Source organism: Charadrius vociferus, unplaced genomic scaffold, assembly GCF_000708025.1.
Source record: "Charadrius vociferus isolate BGI_N301 unplaced genomic scaffold, ASM70802v2 scaffold906, whole genome shotgun sequence".
NCBI classification, from domain to species: domain Eukaryota; kingdom Metazoa; phylum Chordata; class Aves; order Charadriiformes; family Charadriidae; genus Charadrius; species Charadrius vociferus.
The window spans coordinates 211,258-233,878 of NW_009648878.1; the positions used below are offsets into that span (position 1 = coordinate 211,258).

At 37.7% G+C, this 22,621-nt stretch overlaps 1 protein-coding gene across 1 annotated transcript in view; it reads left to right on the top strand.

The window, feature by feature from the left end:
• MDFIC (MyoD family inhibitor domain containing) overlaps nt 1-22,396 on the top strand; it is a 48,824-nt gene extending 26,428 nt beyond the window's left edge. The window contains exons 3-4 of the mRNA XM_009887077.1: nt 7,896-8,171; nt 22,133-22,396. Coding sequence (XP_009885379.1) covers nt 7,896-8,171; nt 22,133-22,380 — 524 coding nt within the window. The 3' untranslated portion in view covers nt 22,381-22,396. The remainder of the gene's footprint in view (nt 1-7,895; nt 8,172-22,132) is intronic.
• The last annotated feature ends 225 nt before the right edge of the window (nt 22,397-22,621 follow it).

The following is a 22,621-nucleotide window of genomic DNA, read 5'->3' on the forward strand; positions in this document are numbered from 1 at the left end:
GAGGCAATACCCAGCAAGTGGTATCCTGTTGTTTGTAGCTTCTCTTTGATGTTTATTATTTGATTTGGGAACAAGTAACACAATGGTGTGGGGCATCAAAATTGTTCCAAATATTTGACTTAATGTCTTAAGTTCCATGGGACACCAGTGTGTCTTTATGCAGTGGTACAACCATATGTTGTAATAGGGACTAATTGCATAACTGCTGTAATTGTCATGCCAACAGCTTGGATTCCTTTTTGGAGTCTAGTGGTTAATTAACCTTCCTTTTAAAATTAAAGCTCCAGAAGCTAGGCATTCTGTTCTTTGGTGAGGTGGGATTGTATTGGGTTGGCACCCCTTTGTATCCTTTATAGTTTTGGGGATTGTGTTCGTGTTTACTAAATTACTGATTATTTGTGTTTCAGAAATAGGTCACTTTCAGCACTTCAGAAATTAACAAAAAGCCCAATTATCTGAATTTTAATTTTTGTATTATTTTTTTCTCATATCCAGTTTCTACAAACCATGGTGCATTATAAAGAAAGATTTAACAATAGAACAACAACAACCACGACAAAAATCAAGTAGATCGTTATGCTTCTTAATAAGTTGCCTATGCAGAAAACATAGGAAGAAATAACTAGACATTTTACCTTAAATAAAAAGAAAAAAATAACCTTCACAAGTGATTGATTAATGTGTAAAACACCATGAAACGTTGGAATGGTGACTATGAGTTAACCTGCCATCGCACATGCCTGTGCAGTGGTTGCTACTGCTCTAGTTGTAATGCTATGAAACATAAGAACAAATAGACTACGGTTCTTTCCCAGTCCTCTAGCCGAATGTATGAGGAGAAAAATGGATAGATAAATGTTGCAAGTGGAAATCTTGGAGTGAAATTTCCCACTTTTGAACACAGCTTTATATAGAAATTTATTCCCCACGTGTCTGAGTGCCTGTTACCTACAATGTCCTGTTTTGTGTTTGGCTCTTCTCTTGGATTTTTCATGGCGAGCTACTGCTGTTTTTTCTCAAGAAATGAAAAACTGCATGCTACAGTAGGAACGAGATGCCGCTTGATGTAGATGTGATTTAATAATCATTGCATTATGTGGATCATTTTATTTCTAACTATATTGTGATCTAGCAAGAATTTTCAAAGCATCTTCAAAGTTTATCATAGATGCCAATATTTGCAGTCTCACAAAAAACATTGCTAATGATTGCAAGATTTGTGTATGATAACGAAGGAGAATTTACTGGTAATCTAATGGTAATTTGAAGACACAAGGATATTTGGATTTTGAGTTCGTTGTTAAAAGATAGGTAATTAAAAATGTTCAGGGTTTGCACAAAGTCACGCCAGGGAAAAAACATGTCAGGAAAGAGGATTTGTAAATAGAGAAATTCACATTTTCAGTGGGGAATGCCTATCAACTTTGTAAACCTCTGGCTACCAGCCCTTTTCATGCTTCCCTGTGGTAACTGCTGCTTTCTGGGTACGTCAAAGACATCTTTATACAATTCCTGCAACCCTTCAAACAGTGTGTAAGGTCCTGCAGTGCTTCCAAAGGAAGGCACTGCAGGTGTCTTTGCAGAGATTTAAGAGTACTTTTGGCACCTTCTCGCGCACTTGTGTCGCCTTCTCAACCCATAAACACACATGCAGACATGCGTTTGCCATTCTTGTCAGCCCTTCACCGACTGAGAGCTGACAGGATAAAATGTCTTTTCCCTTTGTCCCCTGCCAGCCCCATTTCTGTTACACCTGGTGTTCCCTGGATGTGTTCTCAGACGTATTTTAACAAAATGTTCTCAGTGTGGGTCCTGTAAAACTCGTACCAGCAATTTTACTACAGTATTTTCATTACAAAGGACATCCTGTTTCATAATAATATATTGTATTCATTTTGAAGATGTCCTCATGTCTTAGAAGAAGCAATTCTGAAAAGGTGGTTGATGCTGTTAGTTGGTACTTTGTTTTCCTTGTAAAGTCAGCATGGTATAAAAAATTCAGTGTAAAAAATTGATTTTAAAAGATAGATTGTACCTTGATGGTACCTTGTTATTTAGTTAATGTATGCCTTCTGTGATATGGAAGCTGCAGTATATGCTATTTATGTCCTAGAAAATATTCAAAAATAATTGCTGACAAAAGCCACTTCACAGGTTGACTCAGAGGTACATCTTGTAATCTGAATGTTAATATTCTGGATAGCTAGGCAGAGAAAACTATTGATGTAGTTTGAAGATCCATGTAGAGACTAGTCAGGATTTTAGTTAGAAAAGTGGGGAGGGAGAGAGATTAAGATATTTGAGTTCTCCCAGCTTCACTGAAATTTTATGCTTATTGAGCATATGAATGCATACAATTTGTAATATTTTTGAAAAGGTAAGGTTTTTTGCTAGTCAGTTGGAAATGTTGCCTTTTATGTCTTGGGAATTTATGTCTTTTCCAAAATCAATTTGGAATCACCTTAATTTTACTCTAGAATCCAGGCAGCCCCGGGTTTTATTGTGCAATCCATGACTATCTGTCATCTGCTTTATTTTTCCCCTCAAGCTTAGTGTTACGAAGAAGCATTGATAAAAAACAGAGGCCCAATTCTTACCTCCCTTGTATGTAGTCCCTTCTGTGTGATCCACGTAGAAGGGAGTAGGAGCAGCTACCACTGAGATCAAACAGTTTTCCCAGCACAAATTAGCACGTAGATCTTGGCTTTCAGCATTAATGGACCCAAGCAGGACCTCTGTATTTCCTAAGAAGACCCGATCCTCTTATGGTGGTTGCAGCTGTTTTGGGAGGTGGAGAAGTGTTGATATTTTCAAATGAAATTATATTTTCTATTTTCTCAAGATTTGAAAATACTAAAAGTTACATTTTTTTACACCCAGGAGTTGTGCATTTGATTCCTCCCTAGTCCACCTGCAAAAATATGGCTTCTGTGGTCTGATCTGATGTCATAAGCTATTGTGTCATAAATGAAGAAAAAGAGTGTTCTTAGCTCTCTGGGTATGCAGTCAGATGACCCTGGCTGCAAACCGGGGAGTATTTTTTCTATTGGTGGCGTTGGCCAGCCTAGCAAACTCCACGGACATCTGGATCAGCTGCCTTGGAATTGCTTTTGGTGTGATTAGGCTACTAATTAGCTGTCTCAGTTCTTCTCTCCCTCCTGATGTTTTCTTTTGATTCACTTTGACTCCGAGGAGACTGTATACCGTGTATATTTGTTTTGTGTTTTGTCTAAAATCCCTAATGATAGCTTATACTGTCCTCTTTTGGTTGATAGTTTCCCTGTGTTGACATACATTTTTCTGTTAAATGCATCCATCAGGATTTTTCTCTGAAGAATAGCTGTTATTTTGCAAGGTGTAAACAATGTATTGTCAGTGTGCATATATGCATGCGTATTCATTTAAACTGCGCTAAGGATTTTACAGTCTGAATGAGAATGGGCATAGTTACTTCAAAACCATCAAAATCATAGTAAATGTTTAGTACTTGAACATTTATTCACCAGATAGTAACCTCACAATTAAATTATTATGTAAAGTCAGTTAAATAGCAGCAGAAGTTATTGTATTAAGGCCCACTTTGCAAGGAAACCAATGACAAGGAAGCAGTGAAACACGCTAATAGATTATATGCTATAGCAATATATTGGCTTTTTATTGCTTTTCCACAGGCAGCAGATTCATGTATAGTTATTACTAGCTACATTATCTGCTAGTTTTCTATCAAAAAAGATTCAGTCTATTGAATCATTAATCCAATATTTATCATTCTTATTGAAAATCCACTAGTGTTAGCACTGTATAAAATATTGACTTAAATCTACTGGTTTTGCTAAAGATTAAAAACATATTAACCTAAAAAGCACAGTATTTCTTAGGACATTTGAAACTATTCATTGTGGATGTTTGAAATGACAATATTTCTATGTTGTGTGAGGAATGATTTTTTATTTTTTTTTTTTTAAATCTCTAGCATATAGTAAGTGACCAGTGCCATCCTGATTTGAAGATGCTGAATGTTCATCCAACTCATATTTGAAATTTTGATGTGTATTGCATTAGTTACTGAATATCAAGAATAAAATTTTTGCTCATACATAGAGTGTAAAATGGGATCTTTTGTAGCAGCACACGGCCTGTTTAGAATGATATAACAGGCGCTGAATGTTCACATATCAAACAAAATGCCATCTTTCTGTAGAAAAGAGGTGTCAAAAAGTTTCTTTGTACCTTTAACGCATGTGATTATGTAGTACAAAATGCAGAGTTTGTAAAATTTCTTGAATATACAGGCAAAAAATGAATAATTCAAAACAACTCATAAGTTCTACATTCTATTGTATCTTTTATAACGCAGGCAGAAGATAGCATTGTGTTCCCAGTAGAGCTGAATTTGCACAAGTTACACCTCTGAAAATGCCAGATGGTCTATGGTCTACTTTTGAGAGCTGTCACATATGTAAAGATTTGAAAAAAGAAAGACAGCTGAATGAGAGCAGTGGATCATTAAAGAGAGAGTGAGAGTCCCTGGGTATCACTGTGTTTTAAGAAGCATTGTGTCGTTCCCCATATTACACCTTTTTTTTTAAGATATACACAACCTTTAAAAAATAAGGTAAAAATATTTCTGTTTTAAACTGAGTGGTTGTGGCTTAATCTTGGAACTGTCAATTGCTTTTGTTCTTTATGCTAGAATGCGGTCATATGGTTCCTAATTGGTTTCAAGTGTGTTTTAACCATAAGATTCAAGTCTCCCTAGTGCAAAATTATCAATAAAGTTAAAATAAATTTAAATTGAGATAACTAATCCATTTGGGGTTTTATTCCATTTTGATTTGACCTGCGTATCACATATGAATACTGTAAAGCCAGTCAGCTAAAAAGTTGTATGTTAATGCTAAAAGACTGAAGTAAGAGTACTTTGGGAACAGGATTATTAAAAAAAAGCAAAACAAAAACAAACAAAAAACCAGCCACAAAACCAAAACCTACCCCCTTCCCCAAAAAACCCTTAGTAAAAATAATAATTAAAGCAAACACAAATGACTGTTTAGATTCCCCAAGACTTCCTATTCACCCACAGTTTAACAGAAACACACCTAATTTTGAAGCTGGAATTTTGGATAATTTGCCAAGTTACTGTATTGTAGCAAAGCACCAAAAATATGCAAACAATTGTAAGCTGCCACCACCAATTTAGCTGGCTTGGAAAAGGTCATAACTGTCAGTTTTAGAAACTTGCGTGTCCAGACATACAGAATTTTTAGTATAGTCTGTTGCTTTTATTTATTGAGGAAGGTTAACTCCTCCCCAGTAATTCTATGTTATTGGTGCAACTGCACCACTCCACTTTTGGGAATTGTAGACAGTGGCTCAATGTGAGGAAACATTGCTACACAGAACGTGAAAAACACTGTTCTTAACAGTACAATTGACATTTGAGTGGGATAATGAAAATAAAGCTATGGGGAGCTATGGGTATGAACACTGAACGTTAGAGAGTAAAAATTTTGATTCCTGTGTCTACTAAAGATTTTATTTTTGACTGTACTTAGATCTACATTGGCTATTTTTAAAATGGAAGGATTTGATTAGTTTTTTAACAAAATTTCATTTGCACAGATGTGGAAAGATGTCCTACACAAAGGGTTCCTTGTAGTATACTTTTAAAGAACCATGTTTCGGGTAGGAGAAAACTCCCTAAAAACTTGGTTTGGGGCTTTTATGGTAGTCTGGAAATGTTAGCAGAATATATGCTACAAATGGAATTCCAGAGTGCAGAAAGTGCCTTGCTTATGCATATGCATAGGTTTTGCAAGCACTAATACAAAATTGAAAGGAGAAGCTGTTTCTGTATTACTACCAAAAACTTTTTGGGCAATATTTAGATGCTCAGTTGTCATATAGTGTTGTGCTCCTGCTCTGGTGGCTTGGAGGTTAATGAGCAGTAACTGCTGGTGATGGAAGGGAATGATCTTTATCTTCCCTGCAACATCTTTGGGGAGACTAAAGCGTGAATGTTTCCCCCAGCCCTCCCTTTCCTGCAACGCAAGATTATCACTTTCATAAAGTAGGCTCAATCAGGGTTACTCTGACCTATATAGATGTGGTAGTCCAGGGTATCTTCTTAAAATCTTAGTTGCTGTGACTAGAAAAAATCAAATGGCAAGAAAAAACAAACCAGTTCATATTTAAACTATTATGAAAAGTATCTCTTTTTGCCTGTGAATGTGACCAGGAGTTAAAGTTTAATATTTCTCTGAAGTTTAATCTGGACAAGTTTATGATAGTTGGAGGAAGCAATTTGAGAATGGTATCAATGTCCTTGACAAAAGGGAAGAATGGAGGGTTTGTTAGGCAAATTCAGAACTGAGAGTCTTTTTACAAAGCATGTGTCTGGGTGTCCCAGTAGTATTTGTCCAAAAGTTCGGTCACTGAATTGATCAGTGGAGATGTTTCTTTTAGAGGAAGCTAACTGTAATTATCTATACATATTGTTATCTTGGACACAGTGTAATCTACATACGAAGTAATTCTGTGAAATCATCTGAAAATGGATGTGAATCATCTGAAAAGAGAATGACCTGCAGCATTGTTTTTCTTTACTGCTGGCATTTTCTAATCTCTCTTCAGTTGAGTATTCAGTAGAATCTGGGCTTTTTCCCTGATATTAGATTTATAAATAGTTGAAGATTGGATTGTCTGAAAACCTCTTTATGTCCAAGTATGATACAGTAGTGTTTTGATTAGGAGAGGTGATTGGGCTGATGCTTTTTGATTATGAAATCTTGTTGTGTTACTATGTGTCTAGTTTAATTAGTCTTCGAACAAAGTCTGCACTTTTTTCTGCATAAGAATCTTTAATTGGAAGCTACTTTATTTTTTTTATTACAAAGCTTTACATAAAAAAAATAATCCTGCATCTTTTCTTTTGTTTCAATACAGATTTTAAATACATAGGCAATGTATTTTCCATGTCATAAAAAATATGCTCCTTTATGAGACAGTAGCTCAACAAAGAATGGTCAAGTTTCGTGCTGTTTCATTAAAATGTACTTTTGGAGTCTTAAACAGGCCACTGCAGATTCCTGCCTTAACAGGTTTTGCATTTCTTTTCCTGTGTAGATTTTGGTTTGTTGCCGTTAAAGCCCTAAGTGGCCCATTACAGCCATTTTTAAAATTGTGATTCTGAATTGAGGAATATGGTGGGGGGGCCTCTGGCCTGCCACGGCTGTGTGGTGTTTGAACACACGTTCCTTCTGCCTACTAGTTCATCTCCTCCACAAAACCAGATTTTGATTGGTTTTGTTCTTCTCAGCAATCCACAATCTTTATGAATTTAAGCTCAAACTGTTGTTATTTACCTGGATATTCCTATTCTTCTCTAATATACTGGTCTGTGGTGGCTCATTGTCTGGGGGCCCCTACCTTGTCACTAAGGTTATTTTCTGAAGACTGGCAGCAGCAGCTTCACTGGTGTTACTGCAGTCTTTATCTTCTCTTCCCGGCCTTTTTCTCTCCTTCTGTTACATTTCCCCCCATTTGGCTCCCTTGACTCAAGTTTATCTCAGTTTTGCTGCTTTTTCTCCCGTTCCTGATTTTTTCCTTCTTCACCTTACTTGCCTTATTCTCTCTGTCTAATCCACAGAGAATTGTGAACCTTTCCATGCAGTGATGAAGAGGGAATCTAGGCCTCATACAGACATGAGGTGCTTTCTGAACACCTAATAATTATTTTTAATCTAGAGATATTTTTTGCCTTTTTTTTTTTGATAGGCGAATGTTAACTTTTCCATCTATTCTTTGATCAATGAAGGTTGCTTTCCCAGTCTAGCCTGAAGTGTTCAGTTACCAATTTACAATTTAAATTAACCCTTTCTTTCTTTAATTTTAAGCACAACCTCAACGTTTGCCTCAGCCGAATACTTCAGCACTGGAAAGGGGTGAGGAAGAAAGCGGCAAAATCCAAAACGGCCACGCGGGTCTGAGTAATGGAAGTGGAATTCACAACGGGGTCAAGAACGTGCCTTCGGACAACAGAAAACTTTCGGCTCCTGTTTCAGAAAAAATGCACAGAAAAATTCAGTCCACCTTGTCTGTCAACAGCAACAGCAGCAAGAAGAGTAAAATAAGCTCTGTGTTTTCTCAAAAGCCAGGTACTTCACCTGAAGGTAAGCAGAAATTCTTATTAAAAAACCCCAAACTGAATAAAGACTAGCCAAACCCCATGCTCACTAATAATTACACAATCAACTGAAAATAATTGAAGAGCATGACTCATGCTCCAGAAGCAAATAGAAATCATTATGATAAAACATAAGTTACTTCCCCAAAGGAAAATATTAAGTATTTGAAGGAAATTGAAGCAATAGGAGATTTCTTGCTTTCAAACATTTGGCCAACATAGTGTAATAATGTTTTAGTCTCTCCAGAAACGCTTGTCAACATTGTTGCATAAACACCAGAAAAAAATTGTAAAGCACTAGTTCAAAGCATAGTAAATACTTAAATCCAGTAATGGCAGGCTCCATGAGGGCAGAGTTTGCTTTTAAAATGTTCTCTTTGCAGATATTCTGACTAGCCATGAGGTCTGAAAGCTAGATAATGAAATTTGGACCTGTGCTGCAATGTTTAATGTGCCTTATCCTATATTTGGGCTGTAAATAATTTGCATGAAAAAGCTTCATATTCCCTATGCACAACTTAAAAAAGCAAAAGTAAATAATTTCCCTTATGTTTTGGCTTTGTAAATCTGTTTTCACTGCTTGCTATTACTCTAATGGTCTCAAAGTTCTCAAGCCTCTCCTCAATCCGCTGCCTTCCCATTAACACTAATATATTCGATGGGCTTTGCTCCTGCCCATTACAGAACCATAGAGTCATGGAATGGTTTAGGTTGGAAAGGACCTTGAAGATCGTCGAGTTCCAACCCCCCTGCCGTGGACAGGGACACCTCCCACTAGACCAGGTTGCCCAAGGTCACATCCAGCCTGGAGTTGAACACCTCCAGGGATGGGGCCTCAACAACCTCCCTGGGCAACCTGTGCCAGTACCTCAACACCTTCATAGTGAAAAACTTCTTCCTAATGTTTAATCTAAACCTGCCCTCTTCCAGTTTAAAGCCATTCCCTCTCGTCCTGTCACTACATGCCCTAGTAAAAAGTCCTTCCCCAGCTCTCCTGTAGGCCCCCTTTAGGTACTGGAAGGCCACAATAAGATCTCCCCAGAGCCTTCTCTTCTCCAGGCTGAACAGCCCCAACTCTTTCAGCCTGTCCTCATAGGAGAGGTGCTTCAGCCCTCGGATCATCCTCATGTCTCTCCTCTGGACACGCTCCAACAGGTCCATGTATTTCTTATGTTGGGGACTCCAGAGGTGGATGCAGTACTCCAGGTGGGGTCTCACCAGAGCGGAGTAGAGGGGCAGAGTCACCTCCCTTGACCTGCTGGCCACACTTCTTCTGATGCAGTTCAGGATACGGTTGGCCACCTGGGCTGTGATTGCACATTGCTAACTCATGCTGAGCTTCTGGTCAATCAGCACACCCAGGCAGATGTAGGACCTTGCACTTGGCCTTGTTGAACTTCATGAGGTTGGCTTGGGCCCACCTCTCCAGCCTGTCCAGGTCCCTCTGGATGGCATCCCTCCCCTCCAGCGTGTCTACCTCGCCAAACAGCTTGGTATCATCGGCAAACTTGCTGAGGGTACACTTGATCCCACTGTCCATGTCTGCAACAAAAATGTTGACTAATACAGGTCCCAGTACCGACCCCTGAGGAACGCCACTTGTTACTTTTCTCCACTTGGACATCGAGCCATTGACTGCAACTCTTTGAGTGTGACTGTCCAGCCAGTTCCTTATCCATCGAGTGGTCCATTTGTTGAATCCATGTCTCTTCAATTTAGAGGCCAGGATATCGTGTGGGACAGTGTCAAACGCTTTGCACAAGTCCAGGTAGATGATATCAGTTAATCTTCCCTTGTCCACTGCCGCTGTAACCCCTTCGCAGAAGGCCATCAAATTTGTCAGGCATGACTTGCCCTTGGTGAAGCCATGCTGGCTGTCACCAATCACCTCCTTGTTTTCTATGTGCCTCAGCAGAGTTTCTGGGAGGATCTGCTCCATGATCTTGCCAAGCATAGAGGTGAGACTGACGGGCCTGTAGTTCTCTGGGTCTTCCTTATTTCTCTTTTTGAAACTAGGGGTTATGTTTCCCCTTTTCCAGTTGTCAGGAACCTCACCAGACTGCCACAACTTCTCAAATATGATGGATAATGGCTTAGTGACTTCATCTGCCAGTTCCCTTAGGACCCGCAGATGTATCCCATCAGGTCCCATGGACTTGTGCACCTTCATCAGAAGGGTGCAGAGGATCTATAAATTTTATTGGTTTGAGGCAGGCATAGATGTCACTGTTAAAAAAAAACAACCTCTGGGGGGTGGGTACAGACACAGATTCTTAGAGAAATGGGAAATGGTACTGTTCAGTGAAATGGGAAGGATTCTCAGCCAAGATGAAAGGAAGAAGGATCAGAAGGACTGCATGTAGTGGCCTGAATGAAGCCTGCTGTTGTCAGTGGAGTGACTTCTCTTGACTTCAACTACTTCAGTCAAACCTCCTGAGTGAATCTGTGTAGTGATACCATGAACGGCTTCTCTTGGACTGTGCCATGGGCTGGTCCTCCTTGCTGTGGTTTATTTTCATATTTATCTTCAAGAACCTACTGTTATTTTTCTATTGCGCTTCCAGTCCTCTAACATTTCTTTCCAAAATCACAACTTTGTGCTTACTATATTCCCCTTAGCTCTTTCTTTTATGTGAAATCTGGTTCACCCTCCAGCCCAAAATTTTTCTTATATATCAAAAAACTATAAGTCAAGAGACTAGATCTGTTCACATGACTGGTTCAAAGTGCAGGCCTCTGAATTTAGGAAATTCAACCTCTGAAAAAGAAATTACAGAGTTCTAAAGAGGCAGTGCCTGCCCTTTCATGCCCTTATACAATTATTTATGGCAAGCATTTTTTCTTCTAAAATTATACTGGAATAAATACAGTCAGTGAGGTTTTTGTTTGTTTTTAATAACCTTAGCAATGATTATGTCAAATTACTGAATGACTAGGGAGAAAATTACTAAGATACCTTCAGATATAGCTATACATTCTAATGTTTGATTTTAATATCCAACACAGGATTGTGTTAATTGCCTGAAACTGCCAATACACAATTTTCTCTATACAGTCAGAAATGTTGATATTTTTAAAGCTATGTCTGATCAGAATATAGATAATTACACTGTGTTGTCACACTGCCTAACTTACATACTGCCAAAGTACAGAAATACAGTGTAATCCTTACTGTCACATGTCATTTCTTGAGTCGCCCAATCGCTGAAATTAAATATATTCAACGTTACACATCTAACCTTGTAACATTCTCATTTTGAATGTAGGGACTTGGATATGTGCTCTGAATAGCTTGACTTACACTGCTCATATCTGCTGCTATTAAGTTTTCTGTTAAGTAGTCTGAGTGAAGCACAAGTTTAATTGTGCAATGTTTAAAGTATACGTAGGCTATTTGTGTCTACACATCTGCATGCACACATGTACAAGCTTTCTGATGGTTTCTTCAGCTTTTCAGTAAGGCTGCATGGGGGAACTATAGGCTATAAGTAATATTCTTATCAAGCTGTTCCTTGCAGTGTATATCAGCATATGCGTAATTTGTTCTATCATCAATCATTTTTTTTGATAAGATGCATAATCAGACTCTGACAGTGGTTAGTTGAAATATCTAAAATAACACTAAGAAGAGATCACTGCTTAAGGAAAAGTTATTTATCCGTAACTTAAAAATAATTATGTTCATGAATTTAAGAATGTTAATCCCTTATGACTACTTCTTGAAAGCTACACTTAAAAAACTTGGTATAATTAGCCAGGTTATTTGTTCAAAGGAGTTTAAATGCATTTAAACCAGCAATATATATACTTGATGAATACATGTAACTATACAAAACCAGAAGAGTACACTAGTAAGTCCTGTGAATGAGGATTGCATAGACACTATTTCAAAATGGTATACACAAATTAATTTGAACCTAACTTCTACAGGTTCCTTGTATTATGAATCATACTTCTGTGGGCAAAGATGTATTTTTGTGAACAGTTTTCTCTTCTGATCCAATGACATTTGTACAGGAAGATGGAAAAGATAGGAGACTATTGGAAATTATTTGCAGTGTTGCTTAGCTAGTTGGCTTTGCTTTAGCTTGTACCATGTTGACCTCATAAGCCATTGGTGACCTCATAAGCTGAAGAGCTGCTGGGTGTGAGTTTACTTGAAGGTGTGTGTTTGTGTTTGTGCACTTCTATACAGTATAATAATATAACTTGAATGCAGTTTCTTATGTAATCTTATGCAGAAAGAGATAAATTATATTAATTTTTGTACTGTGAGTATTGAATAATCAATCACCTGAATTAACTCAGCTACTTCAATTTACTATAGTGGTCAGATAATTTTAGTAGAAAGAAATAGAGATAAACTTGAATGCTTTCAAATACTTGAATTCACTTTAATTTTGCTATTCCTTATATGTGACCTTGGATTTTATGATCTAATTTATAGCTTTTTTTTTTTTTTTTTCTTTTTACAAACCTGAAAATACACGCCATGTATTTTAACTTCATCTGCCTTGTGTTCCACCTTGAGTGCTCTGCTCTATTGCCAGTCAGGAGAATAACTGGTTGTGTAAAGTGAAACAAAGTGGCCAGAGAAAAGAAACAGAGTACCTCCTCAGAAGGAAGAAAGGTGAAAATTCTGGTCATCAAACCAAATTTAAACTACAGGAAAGAGAAAATATTTTTCACTTTTTCTTATTCCATCCCAAAAGCTGCATTTTTCTTGTTTTTCTTCAGAGACAAATTGTGAATATTTCTGGAGCACTACACTTACTTTTAATGCAAAATAAGTTATAATGGGAGTTATTTTACTCTAGAACATCTTATCTGTTGTCAGCACAGAAATCCTGGTAGTGCTTGAAGCAGGGTAGAATCAAGAAACATCCAGGCTTGCTATCTGTTCTGCGCAGGAGCGTATTTGGGCTTACACATATTTAAAAGTTTAGCAAATGCAGTGTGCTGCATCATATACTGCAGACTTCAGTATATATACCAGAAAGCTAAATGAAATCTAGTGTTATTTTACCCAGGATATCACATCTTCCCATGAAGAAGGTCCATACTACTCCTGTTGGTTTCTAAAGTACTAAGCAGCCCTCATGCAAGCTGTAAAGCCCCCCCATCCCACCAAAATTCCTGCACCATAGTTAACAACTCTTTTATTAATTGTCCAGCTGCAAACTCTACGTGTGCTGTAGATCACATCTTGTGAACTTTTGGAATTGAAGTTGTGTTGGAAGTGCTTAAAATGTAACAGACATTTTGGTAGCAGTAGTATAAATGCTTTAAAATCTGGCTTTTTAAATGAGCCTGTAGTGTATGGAGTCATGTCAGCATTCCAGAATACACTGTTTAGGAACACTTTCACATCTAGTGAGGCTTAGGAGGGTGTGAGTGCACTCACCAACTCTGCTCTTCCTCTGCATCTATTATTAATCCATGTTGTCCCTGAAGAAATCTTACTCAGCTCCATAACTTACATTACAAAAAACCAAAGGAATTATGAAATAGTAGGAGTGTCTCTCTTAGAAAGCAGTTTTTAAACACTGTTTCAGTTCTAAAGATTTTTCAGAGGGACTGGATAGGTTTCAGTGCATATCAGGAATAAAAAATATTTTTTTTTATTCAAAGAAATTTTAATAATATTTTAAATTATTGATGTCAGAGGTGTCACAGTTCTTCCAAAACTCAGGTCAGTAGACCACTAACAAAAAGAATTGTCACTCTCTTGCACCTGTTATGCGTAGTGCAGAGAAACACCTTGGAAAGCTGAAAAAGCTGAAAAAGTAAGAAGGCGGCAGTCTTCTTACACAGAGTCTCAAAACTCTGTGTTTGGAGGCAGTGATAGCTGTACAAAACAAATTAAAGAGGAGAGGACATCTAACAGAGACAGCAATGAGGCAGTTGAACAGTAAATCTAGATGTTAGGAAAAGAAGAAAAATGGGTAACTGAATACTTACGTGTATCAGAGTAGCGGAAGGTAATGACATGCAGAGTTGGAGGAGGAAAGGGAAGAAGAAACTGGGCAGTGTGAGGGATGAAAGAAGAATTTAATTAAGAGGGCGAATGGGGCAAAATGCAGTTGGCGCTAATTGTTTTGTAAAAAACCAAACTGAGTTTTCCTACCAAAACCTTATGAAGCTTGATGTCATGCCTTTGTTTAGTCAAAGCAGTTGTTTATAAAAAGTTAATGATGAAGAGTGGGAATACAGGTTTTAATTCAGTTTTGAAATGGAGCTCTTGCTTCTGGACAAGTTTCTGTGAACTTACAGGTTATTATGTTTGTCAGGGTAGTTCCCACAACTCCAGTAACTTGTGATAATTTGAGTTCAGGGTGGTACTTCACATATTCAGAAGGCTGAGAGCGTACGCGATTGCTGTATTCATCTGGAAACAGCAGTTTGTTAAACTATGGTGAGTGGACCAGGACCCTGCCTCCTGTATGTACGGTGAGATCTTCACTGTAGTCCTTCCCAGGCTGTCTAAACCAGAGAGGCACTGGAAGGCATCTTCTTTCCAAGGATTTTTTTTCAAGATAGGTCTTAGGAAGCATGATAAGGCTGGATGCAGGCATGATGTAGATAAAGCAAGCCTGCAGCGTCAGGCGGAGGCTCTGGGGAAGGACAGGCAACGTAGGTTTGCTGCCAGGTTTAAGTTACCACTCGTGCTTTGCCAGGAGCAAAGCCTGAAGCAACCTTCCTCAACCTTCTGGACTGTCTCTCATGTGCTACTGAGCTTAGAGATGTGGTGAATAATCTCACCCAACATGTGGGTTTTTTTTTAAATCCAACGTTTAAAATTCAGCATTTCAGGGTGCATTTGAATGAGACTTTTTTCCCCCTTCTTTTTAGTTTAATGCAACTTCATCTGTTCTAGATGTAGAGTACAAGCATGGGGTTGGTGGGCACTATTTAACTCATGCTGCTGACTACATTAATTTATTAGAGTATCCCAAGCGATATTGATGGCTTAACAGAAGACAAAGCAAGACCCTGAAACAGCCTTTGTGTTAAGCCAGGGTCTTAAGAACCACTAGGTATATACACAGGGAAAGTAGTGAGTAGTTCTTTTAGCAGGGTAGCAGACCTCTGCAGTATAAGCATCTTACTTTTATATAACTTTGTATAAACTGAAAAATAGCTTTCAGTCAACTTTACTTTCCTTTTGGACATATGATTTTGAATAGGATTTTTTTTTTTTTTTCTCGAGTGCCACAAGAGCAGCAGTAAGTTTTCCTTTATATACTAATCTGGTATTATTTACTGAAGTTTGGTATGAGTGTGCATTATACCATGAATAGCCTAACACTGAAGAAACATCTGCTGGCCATCTCTCTCTCTCTCTTTCTCTCTTTTTTTAATAAACACACATACATTTCTGAAATCCATCACATAGCATTAAGTAGCATTTAGGCAGCTACTTAGTCAGTAACCTGCAAATCTCTGTATTTGGGCCAAACTTTCCATTCTTATTTTTTAGAAATTGATTCAAAGTGAATTCGTGTCTGAGCATGAAGTGCTAAACAGAGGATTTTCTGTTTGACAAAGTTGTATCAGAATGCAGGTGTGAATCAGGCAGTGGACAAATAACAACATTATCATATAGTCAAACCTGTGATTTTTAAAAGGGCATTTTGAAGAGTGGTGTGTTTTAAGCATGTTTTATATTTTTGTTTGTATAGAAGTCTTGGGAGCTGGTTTACATGTTGTGTGACAGGAGCGATTAGAAAACAGGACCTGTAACGAAAAAAGGTCTTCCCATAGTATCCATTTTATAAGGTCATGGTCTAGCTAGCACCTAACTAGTCTCGGTATTTGCAGCGATGAGCAATGACAATGGAGGCTTCATATTCTAAGGAAGCCTTAGATATTGTAAATTGGCACGTTTCTTAACATATCTGTATGTTTGAACTGCATCATTTTATTCCTGAGGTTATATCTATATGGAGAGTTTAAAATATAAGCTTTGATGAAAGTTTCCATGCATTTTGCAGTGTAATTTGCCTGTTCAGGCAACATTCTAATTTTTTTGATCAATAGAGATGGTCTTTTCTGTTTTAAAATGCTGAAATATCACATGTATTATGATTTGTAACTGTATTTCCCCCCATCTAAACAAATGTAGCTCTGTTATCTAGGGATAATTATACTCCATGCGACAGGTCAGTCAGTTCTTTCTGCATTTCTCATTTTTCCTGGAGCATTTTCCTGGGTGCAGTGACTTTTCTGGGAAGGGATGGGTAGCAGAGGCTGCACACCAACCCGTGTGTCGCAGGAACGGTGGTGTGATGGCACGCGTGCCGCTGCTTATTAAGTTTACGCCCCAGCTCTGTGTAACGCAGACCTTTAAGAAACTTGTGCCGGGTGGTTTCTCTTCACCCGCCGTGCCGCTCTGGCTGTGGGCTGTCTCCACCATCGGCGCCGCGTCTTCATCCCCACTGCTGCCGGCCCCGCGCTGCCAGCCTGTGGGATGCCTGTAGCACCTGCTGGGGCTTCTGCTCAGGGCTCTGCGGGGGCCTGGAGTAAACCCCCGCTGAGGACCTCGGCTGCCACTTTGATTGCGGTTTTGCCCTTTTTGATTCTCGCTGTGAGACAGCAGAGTGCCTGGAGATTTGTTTTGAGTTGTCTGAACTCAGTGAATATAGTTAGTAAGAAGCTGACCAAGGTCACCATCCTGTAAGTGAGCTTATTTACCATTGCAGACATGGAAACCTTTTATCATATGTGACCTGCCTGCTTGGTATGAAAGCTTATTGGGTCAGTCTGTGACAGGTTAGTGTCAAACATTACAAAAGCAGCACAGATCAGCCTGCGCGTCTGCTTCTCTGTACATTTTTCAGTTTAACTTCTGCATCCCTTGTACAGTTTCGATGGACGATAGTTCTCTTAAAAGTCTGTTTCTTAAGTAGAGCTTCATCTTTTCATAAAAATGAAGAGGAGGTAATAAAAGGGAAGTTGAAATAAAAGAAATATGTATTTCAGTGCTTAAAGGGAATTGGATATCAGGGTAGTATCTGTATGCACGGATATTCGAAACAGAAAGTGGCGTGCATGTGCAAACATTTAAAGACATGGACAGAAATTAAAGTTGTTTTCGTGGTGATATTGTTTCTTTTCCTTAAATAAGCATAGCTGTTACAATTAGGATAAGGTAGAGAGTGGAGCCCCCCGGGCTTTGAATAACAGTGCATAAACCATTTTAAGGGATGTTAGGCTGGTTCTTGTCTGGATATTGTCTGAGGTAACATTTAGAACCCAGTTAAAGTAGATGTTACAGGTACTGTGTACACTCTTTGGTTAAATCAGCACAAAGTAGCTGGATGTGCATGTATGATAGAAGCAGGAAAAACTTGGGTGAGTTGGTTGGGTTTCTGTTTTCCTTGGCATTGTTTAACAGTTTTAATGAAGTTCCCTGACAAATCTGTAACTTTTGGGTATGGGCCAGAGGACTAAGGAAACAGCTTTACTTACATTGGTATTCAAAAATGCTTCATGGGATGACCCTTTTAACTTCAGGTCTAACTTTCATCCATGGCAAAATGAAAGGATAATTGAAGATAAGCTTGAGTATTTGAAAACTCATCTTTTTTCCCCAACTCTGAGTTGGTCTAATTAAATATGTACTATCTCTGCCTACAGACCAAGCCTATCATAATCTATGCCATTCAGCGTAGCTTTTGGGAGCTTGGGCCAGAATCAACAATGTGATACAGTGTTTTGATGAAATCATAAATGTGTTTGATAAAGGAACTAGGGCAGATGTACTGTTTTGGTTGGTTTATGTTTGGTTTTTTTTTAATAAAGTATACCTCTGTCCAGTGTTTGGCACCCGACATCCTCAATTTTGGATAGTGACAATCTGTTGTGCAGCATTTCTACATTAATTAGAGAAAAGCGTAATAGAAGAATTGAAAAGCAACGGAAATTTGTGACTGATGTAGTGTAGTGTGGAAGTCCTAAGGAAAAGCTTACCTTCATTAATGGTAGACTTATGTAATGAGACATAGACTAATTGCTTCTTTTTCTGTCAAAGTATTTAATGAACACTTAAGCCCCAAGAAACTTGGGAGTTAACTATTTATCAACATTACTGCATCATGAACATCAAGGCAGATGGAGTTTGGTCCTGGATAAAAGCACACTCCTAATTCTTCATTGCATTAGTATATCTAATGGAAAAAGAAGAATGAGAAAACCTCAAATTCTCAAACAAACAAAAAAAAGTATGTAAAGAAATAGATCATTTTAAGCTAGCATCTCTTTACAGTAGTACAGTGTCATAACTGATATCACTATATCATTTCTTTATCAGAGAAGACTGAAATATATTCAAAGTTTCCAGAAAACGTGTTGTCAGACATTAAGATCATCAAATTTACTTTTTTTTCCAAATTCTTCCCAAATATATAAATCAACCTTAGTTCCAGTTGGATTAATGTGTTCCACTCCTCACTCATCTGCAAAAACTATTAGGATTTTGATGTGGTAAGGTCAAAGAGTAGAAGTATAATCTTTATTCTTAACAGGTTAAAATAGTATTCAAATTTAAAATAATCTATAATTTAAAATAGTCTCTTTGGTCTTGGAAGCAGGAAAGAATTATTAGAGAGTCTTGTGCAAGCAGTGAAATATATTTAAGTGGTCTCCAACATGATAATGAAAAACCTGAAGTCATCTCTTTTGGAATGAGCTTTGTATAACATCTTCTTTGTGGCTGGATTCCACTGATCATGATACCCTGCAACAGCAACCAAAGGAAGTGTTTTTTAGCTATATAATTTTTTCTATGGAACTGGCAGGTTGCTGTAGGACTATGGGTACTAGAGAAGGATGTGTGAGTTTTGCGTAGTGTGTAGATTTGTTATTATTACAAAAACCCACTGTGACTGTAGATAAGAAGCTGAGAAGTACGAGTCATACGTGTAAGAAATTATTCTTCCACCCATTTTATCAGAATGTATTACAGACCTTTAGAGTCATGATTCTGAATTCAGCAAGTTAGGTAGGACTAGGTAACAGCCTGCTTTGTCATGTGTTAAATAATTGCTACCTGGATAGCTATTAAAAGTCAATAACATGAAGAATATAAAAGCATGATTATTTCAGGTTTGTCCTTGAAATGTGGATCAAAGTTTATGTTCATTGTATAAATGAGTCATTGCAAGAATGAAGAAAGCAGTAAAGGATGTCTCTACTTTATGTTAAGTGTTTGTGTAGGTTAAGTTAAATAGTTATATAAGGATTTTCTGAATGGAAAATTAGTTTCACCATCCAGGGAGAAGGAAATAAAAATAAACAGTAGGTAAATAAATCCTTTTAGTATTTCAGTCAGTAAAGAAGAAATGGAAAGACAGACCCTCCACAGAGTTTCCGTTGTAGCAGTAATGGCCAAAATGTCTTTCTGTGTCTTGGACCATTTTTGATAGCTTTTACCTTTGAAATACCTTTATTTAAATCAACACAGCCGCCTCTTGTAAGTATTGATCGAGTGTTTTTTTAGATTAGGAGGGAAAAGTTCTTTTGTGGGTCCAGAAGATGTTTTCTGACTGCAGTCCCTTTTGTTTAACCTATGAACTGTCTCTCGCCCGTCAATAAATATGTATATTATAATTTCTGTGAATGTTTATTTCTCTCCCTGAAATGTTATATATCCCTACATGAAGCAGGCAAGATTTATTTGAGCATCTTATTTTCAGTACTGATACACATAAAGTTTTTTTATGGTGTTTTGTTTAAAAAAACATTTGTAGAACAACATTTGCTGTGGTTTTAGCTTCTTTCAGCTGTGTTTTAAAGATGCATAATAGTAAAAAACTCAGTTCCTCAAATATGAAGGCTTCTTAGATAGAACTCTTGGATTCTTTATCTTTTTCCTTCATATTACAAGAAAATCTGAAAGGAGATTGTACCTGAACAAATTTAACACCATCTCCATGACAACCAGCTAATTAATCGCTATCGGTCTGGCTTTGGTCCTCTTCAGTGAACTGATACTCCCCAGCTTTATTTCACATATCTTCTGGGTTTTCTAAGAAGGTCATTTATTTAGTGACAGTATTTCTTCAGGAAAAGCAGCCTTTTAGTGCAAGTAACAACATTCTTTCAAAACAGCTCAGTCTTACCTGTGGTTTCCTCCCAGTTTTACTTCCTGCACAGTGGTGGGGAGTTTTTGAGGTTGTTTCTTTTTTTCTCCTCCTTGCTTTTCCTGATACTTCCATTTTTTCTTTGGGGCATAAGTGTTCATTATTTATATTACGAGTATGACCACATTGCAGAACAGGTATTCCCACGCTAAGTTTGGATCTAAGTCATGTAGTAAGTCGGAGAAATCAATCCTCAGCAGTGTGATGTTTAGTGTGGGCTAAGAGCTCAGGTAATTACTTTGCTTCTTGGGACAGATGTTGCAAGTCTGAGCCTCTGTCGCTGCATTGCTGTAAGTATTTGTGCTTGCTGGTGTAAAGGCATCTCTATGCTATCCTGCCATCAAAGTTTCTGCAATGTTAGAGGTACTTTGAATCAATCAAGGTACTTGCCACGGTTACTGTATCATTTCTGACATGATGAATATGTTTAGGAGGTCTGGTAATTGTATTACTATTGCAAGTAATTGCAAGCTTTCCCCTATGATAACAGTCTCCAGTCTGTGAACTGTAAGAACATAACGTGTAGTCGGTGAGCCCAAATGCCCACATAACTCAGTATCTTGTCTTTCCTGTCATAGCAGATACCTGAGATAGACTGTAGGGACCGGGAAAGGATGAGATGGTGCAGGATATTTTCCCCAGAACACTTTCCCAATCTTCAACTGTCCGTGGCTAAAGGAGTTCAAGGCTTGCAAGCAGTAAAAAGCAGAATGATAGCTGAGGCTAGGAAAGAACAATAATTCTTTGTCCTGAACATTTCTTTTATTTTTAGTTTTCATTTTGTTTTTGAATGACTGTTCACTGCCTCTTACAAATTAAATATGCTTTATATGTGCTTATTATGGGAGGAGAGTGAAAACAAATTGTGTATATCCCTCACTCCTGCGGTCTCCTTTTCACTGACGCATGTTTAGTTCCAATCTTTGTGTTTTCTTGTCATGTCTCATGGATATATTAATTGTTTGCAATTATTCCATATATTTACTCTTTGGGAGCTGTATTTTTTTGCAGACAGTTTGTGGGACACCTCAATTATCTCATGTAATTTAGTAGTACTTACAAGAGATGGATATTGATGTTCAGATGTAGGTGTGAACTCTGTTGAAGATTAAAGTAGTACGTTAGAAGGATTGCCAAGAGATTTGTTTAGAAAAGCAATAGAAAAATCTGTGTTTTGACTGAATGTTTTATGCATTGTTGAAAGTACAGAAATACATATAACATGCCGTTATGCTGGTTTTAAGGTGTGCATAAAACTATAAAGAAAGCAAAAATGTTGTGGCAGCTCCCTTATTTTTCTCCTTAACTAGAAGCCAACAAAACAGATTCAGAAAAGCAAGATGCACTAGGAGAGGCTGGAAATACTTTTAGATGGTTTTCTTCATAAGCTGATTTTTTTTAAAAAAAAATTTTAATCACTTTGTGGGCCTGCTGGAAGAAGTTAGGACCAAAGATAAAAGATACAGATATTTTACATAATAAATAACTGCAGAAATGGATCTAAGTGGATGTTTAGTACTTGAACTTCATATGAAGTGAAATGGGGAAAGGAAACTTGCACCAAAACCAATACTGAATTGGAGACAAGTTAGGCTGCAAAAGCGACTTTGAAGATGGGAAATGCTCTTTTTGGTGTTAGTTTATGTCTGTTCTGAGTCATTGTCTTTCAGCTACTTATTTGATATTGTGACATATCTGGATTTAGAATAACATACTAATGATTTCTTCTTTTTTCTTTCCTTTTTTTTTTTTGTTTGTTTTGTTTGTTCATACATGACATGCTACTGAACTGGTACGTATGAAGATTGCTGTGTTCACTGTATCCTGGCTTGCTTGTTCTGTGAATTTCTCACCCTCTGTAACATTGTTCTGGGACAAGCATCCTGTGGCATCTGCACGTCGGAGGCCTGCTGCTGCTGCTGTGGGGACGAGATGGGGGATGACTGTAACTGCCCATGTGATATGGACTGTGGCATAATGGACGCATGTTGTGAATCTTCAGATTGCTTGGAGATCTGCATGGAATGCTGTGGGATCTGCTTCCCATCATGAAATATTTATCCCTTTTTATTTTATTCTCTATAAAACTGGAGAACTTTTCTTTAAATACATTTGAAGAAAGACAAGGTAAGATTTTCACACAACCAACTGGTATTGCACTGTTAATTCCCTACATATAAATATTTTTTTTAAAAAACAGTCCTCAAATCTGTTTTCTAACACAAATTGTATAGTTTTGTATGTGAAACTCAAGCTACATTCCATCTTCCTTTTGGCTTTGCAAATGGAAGAC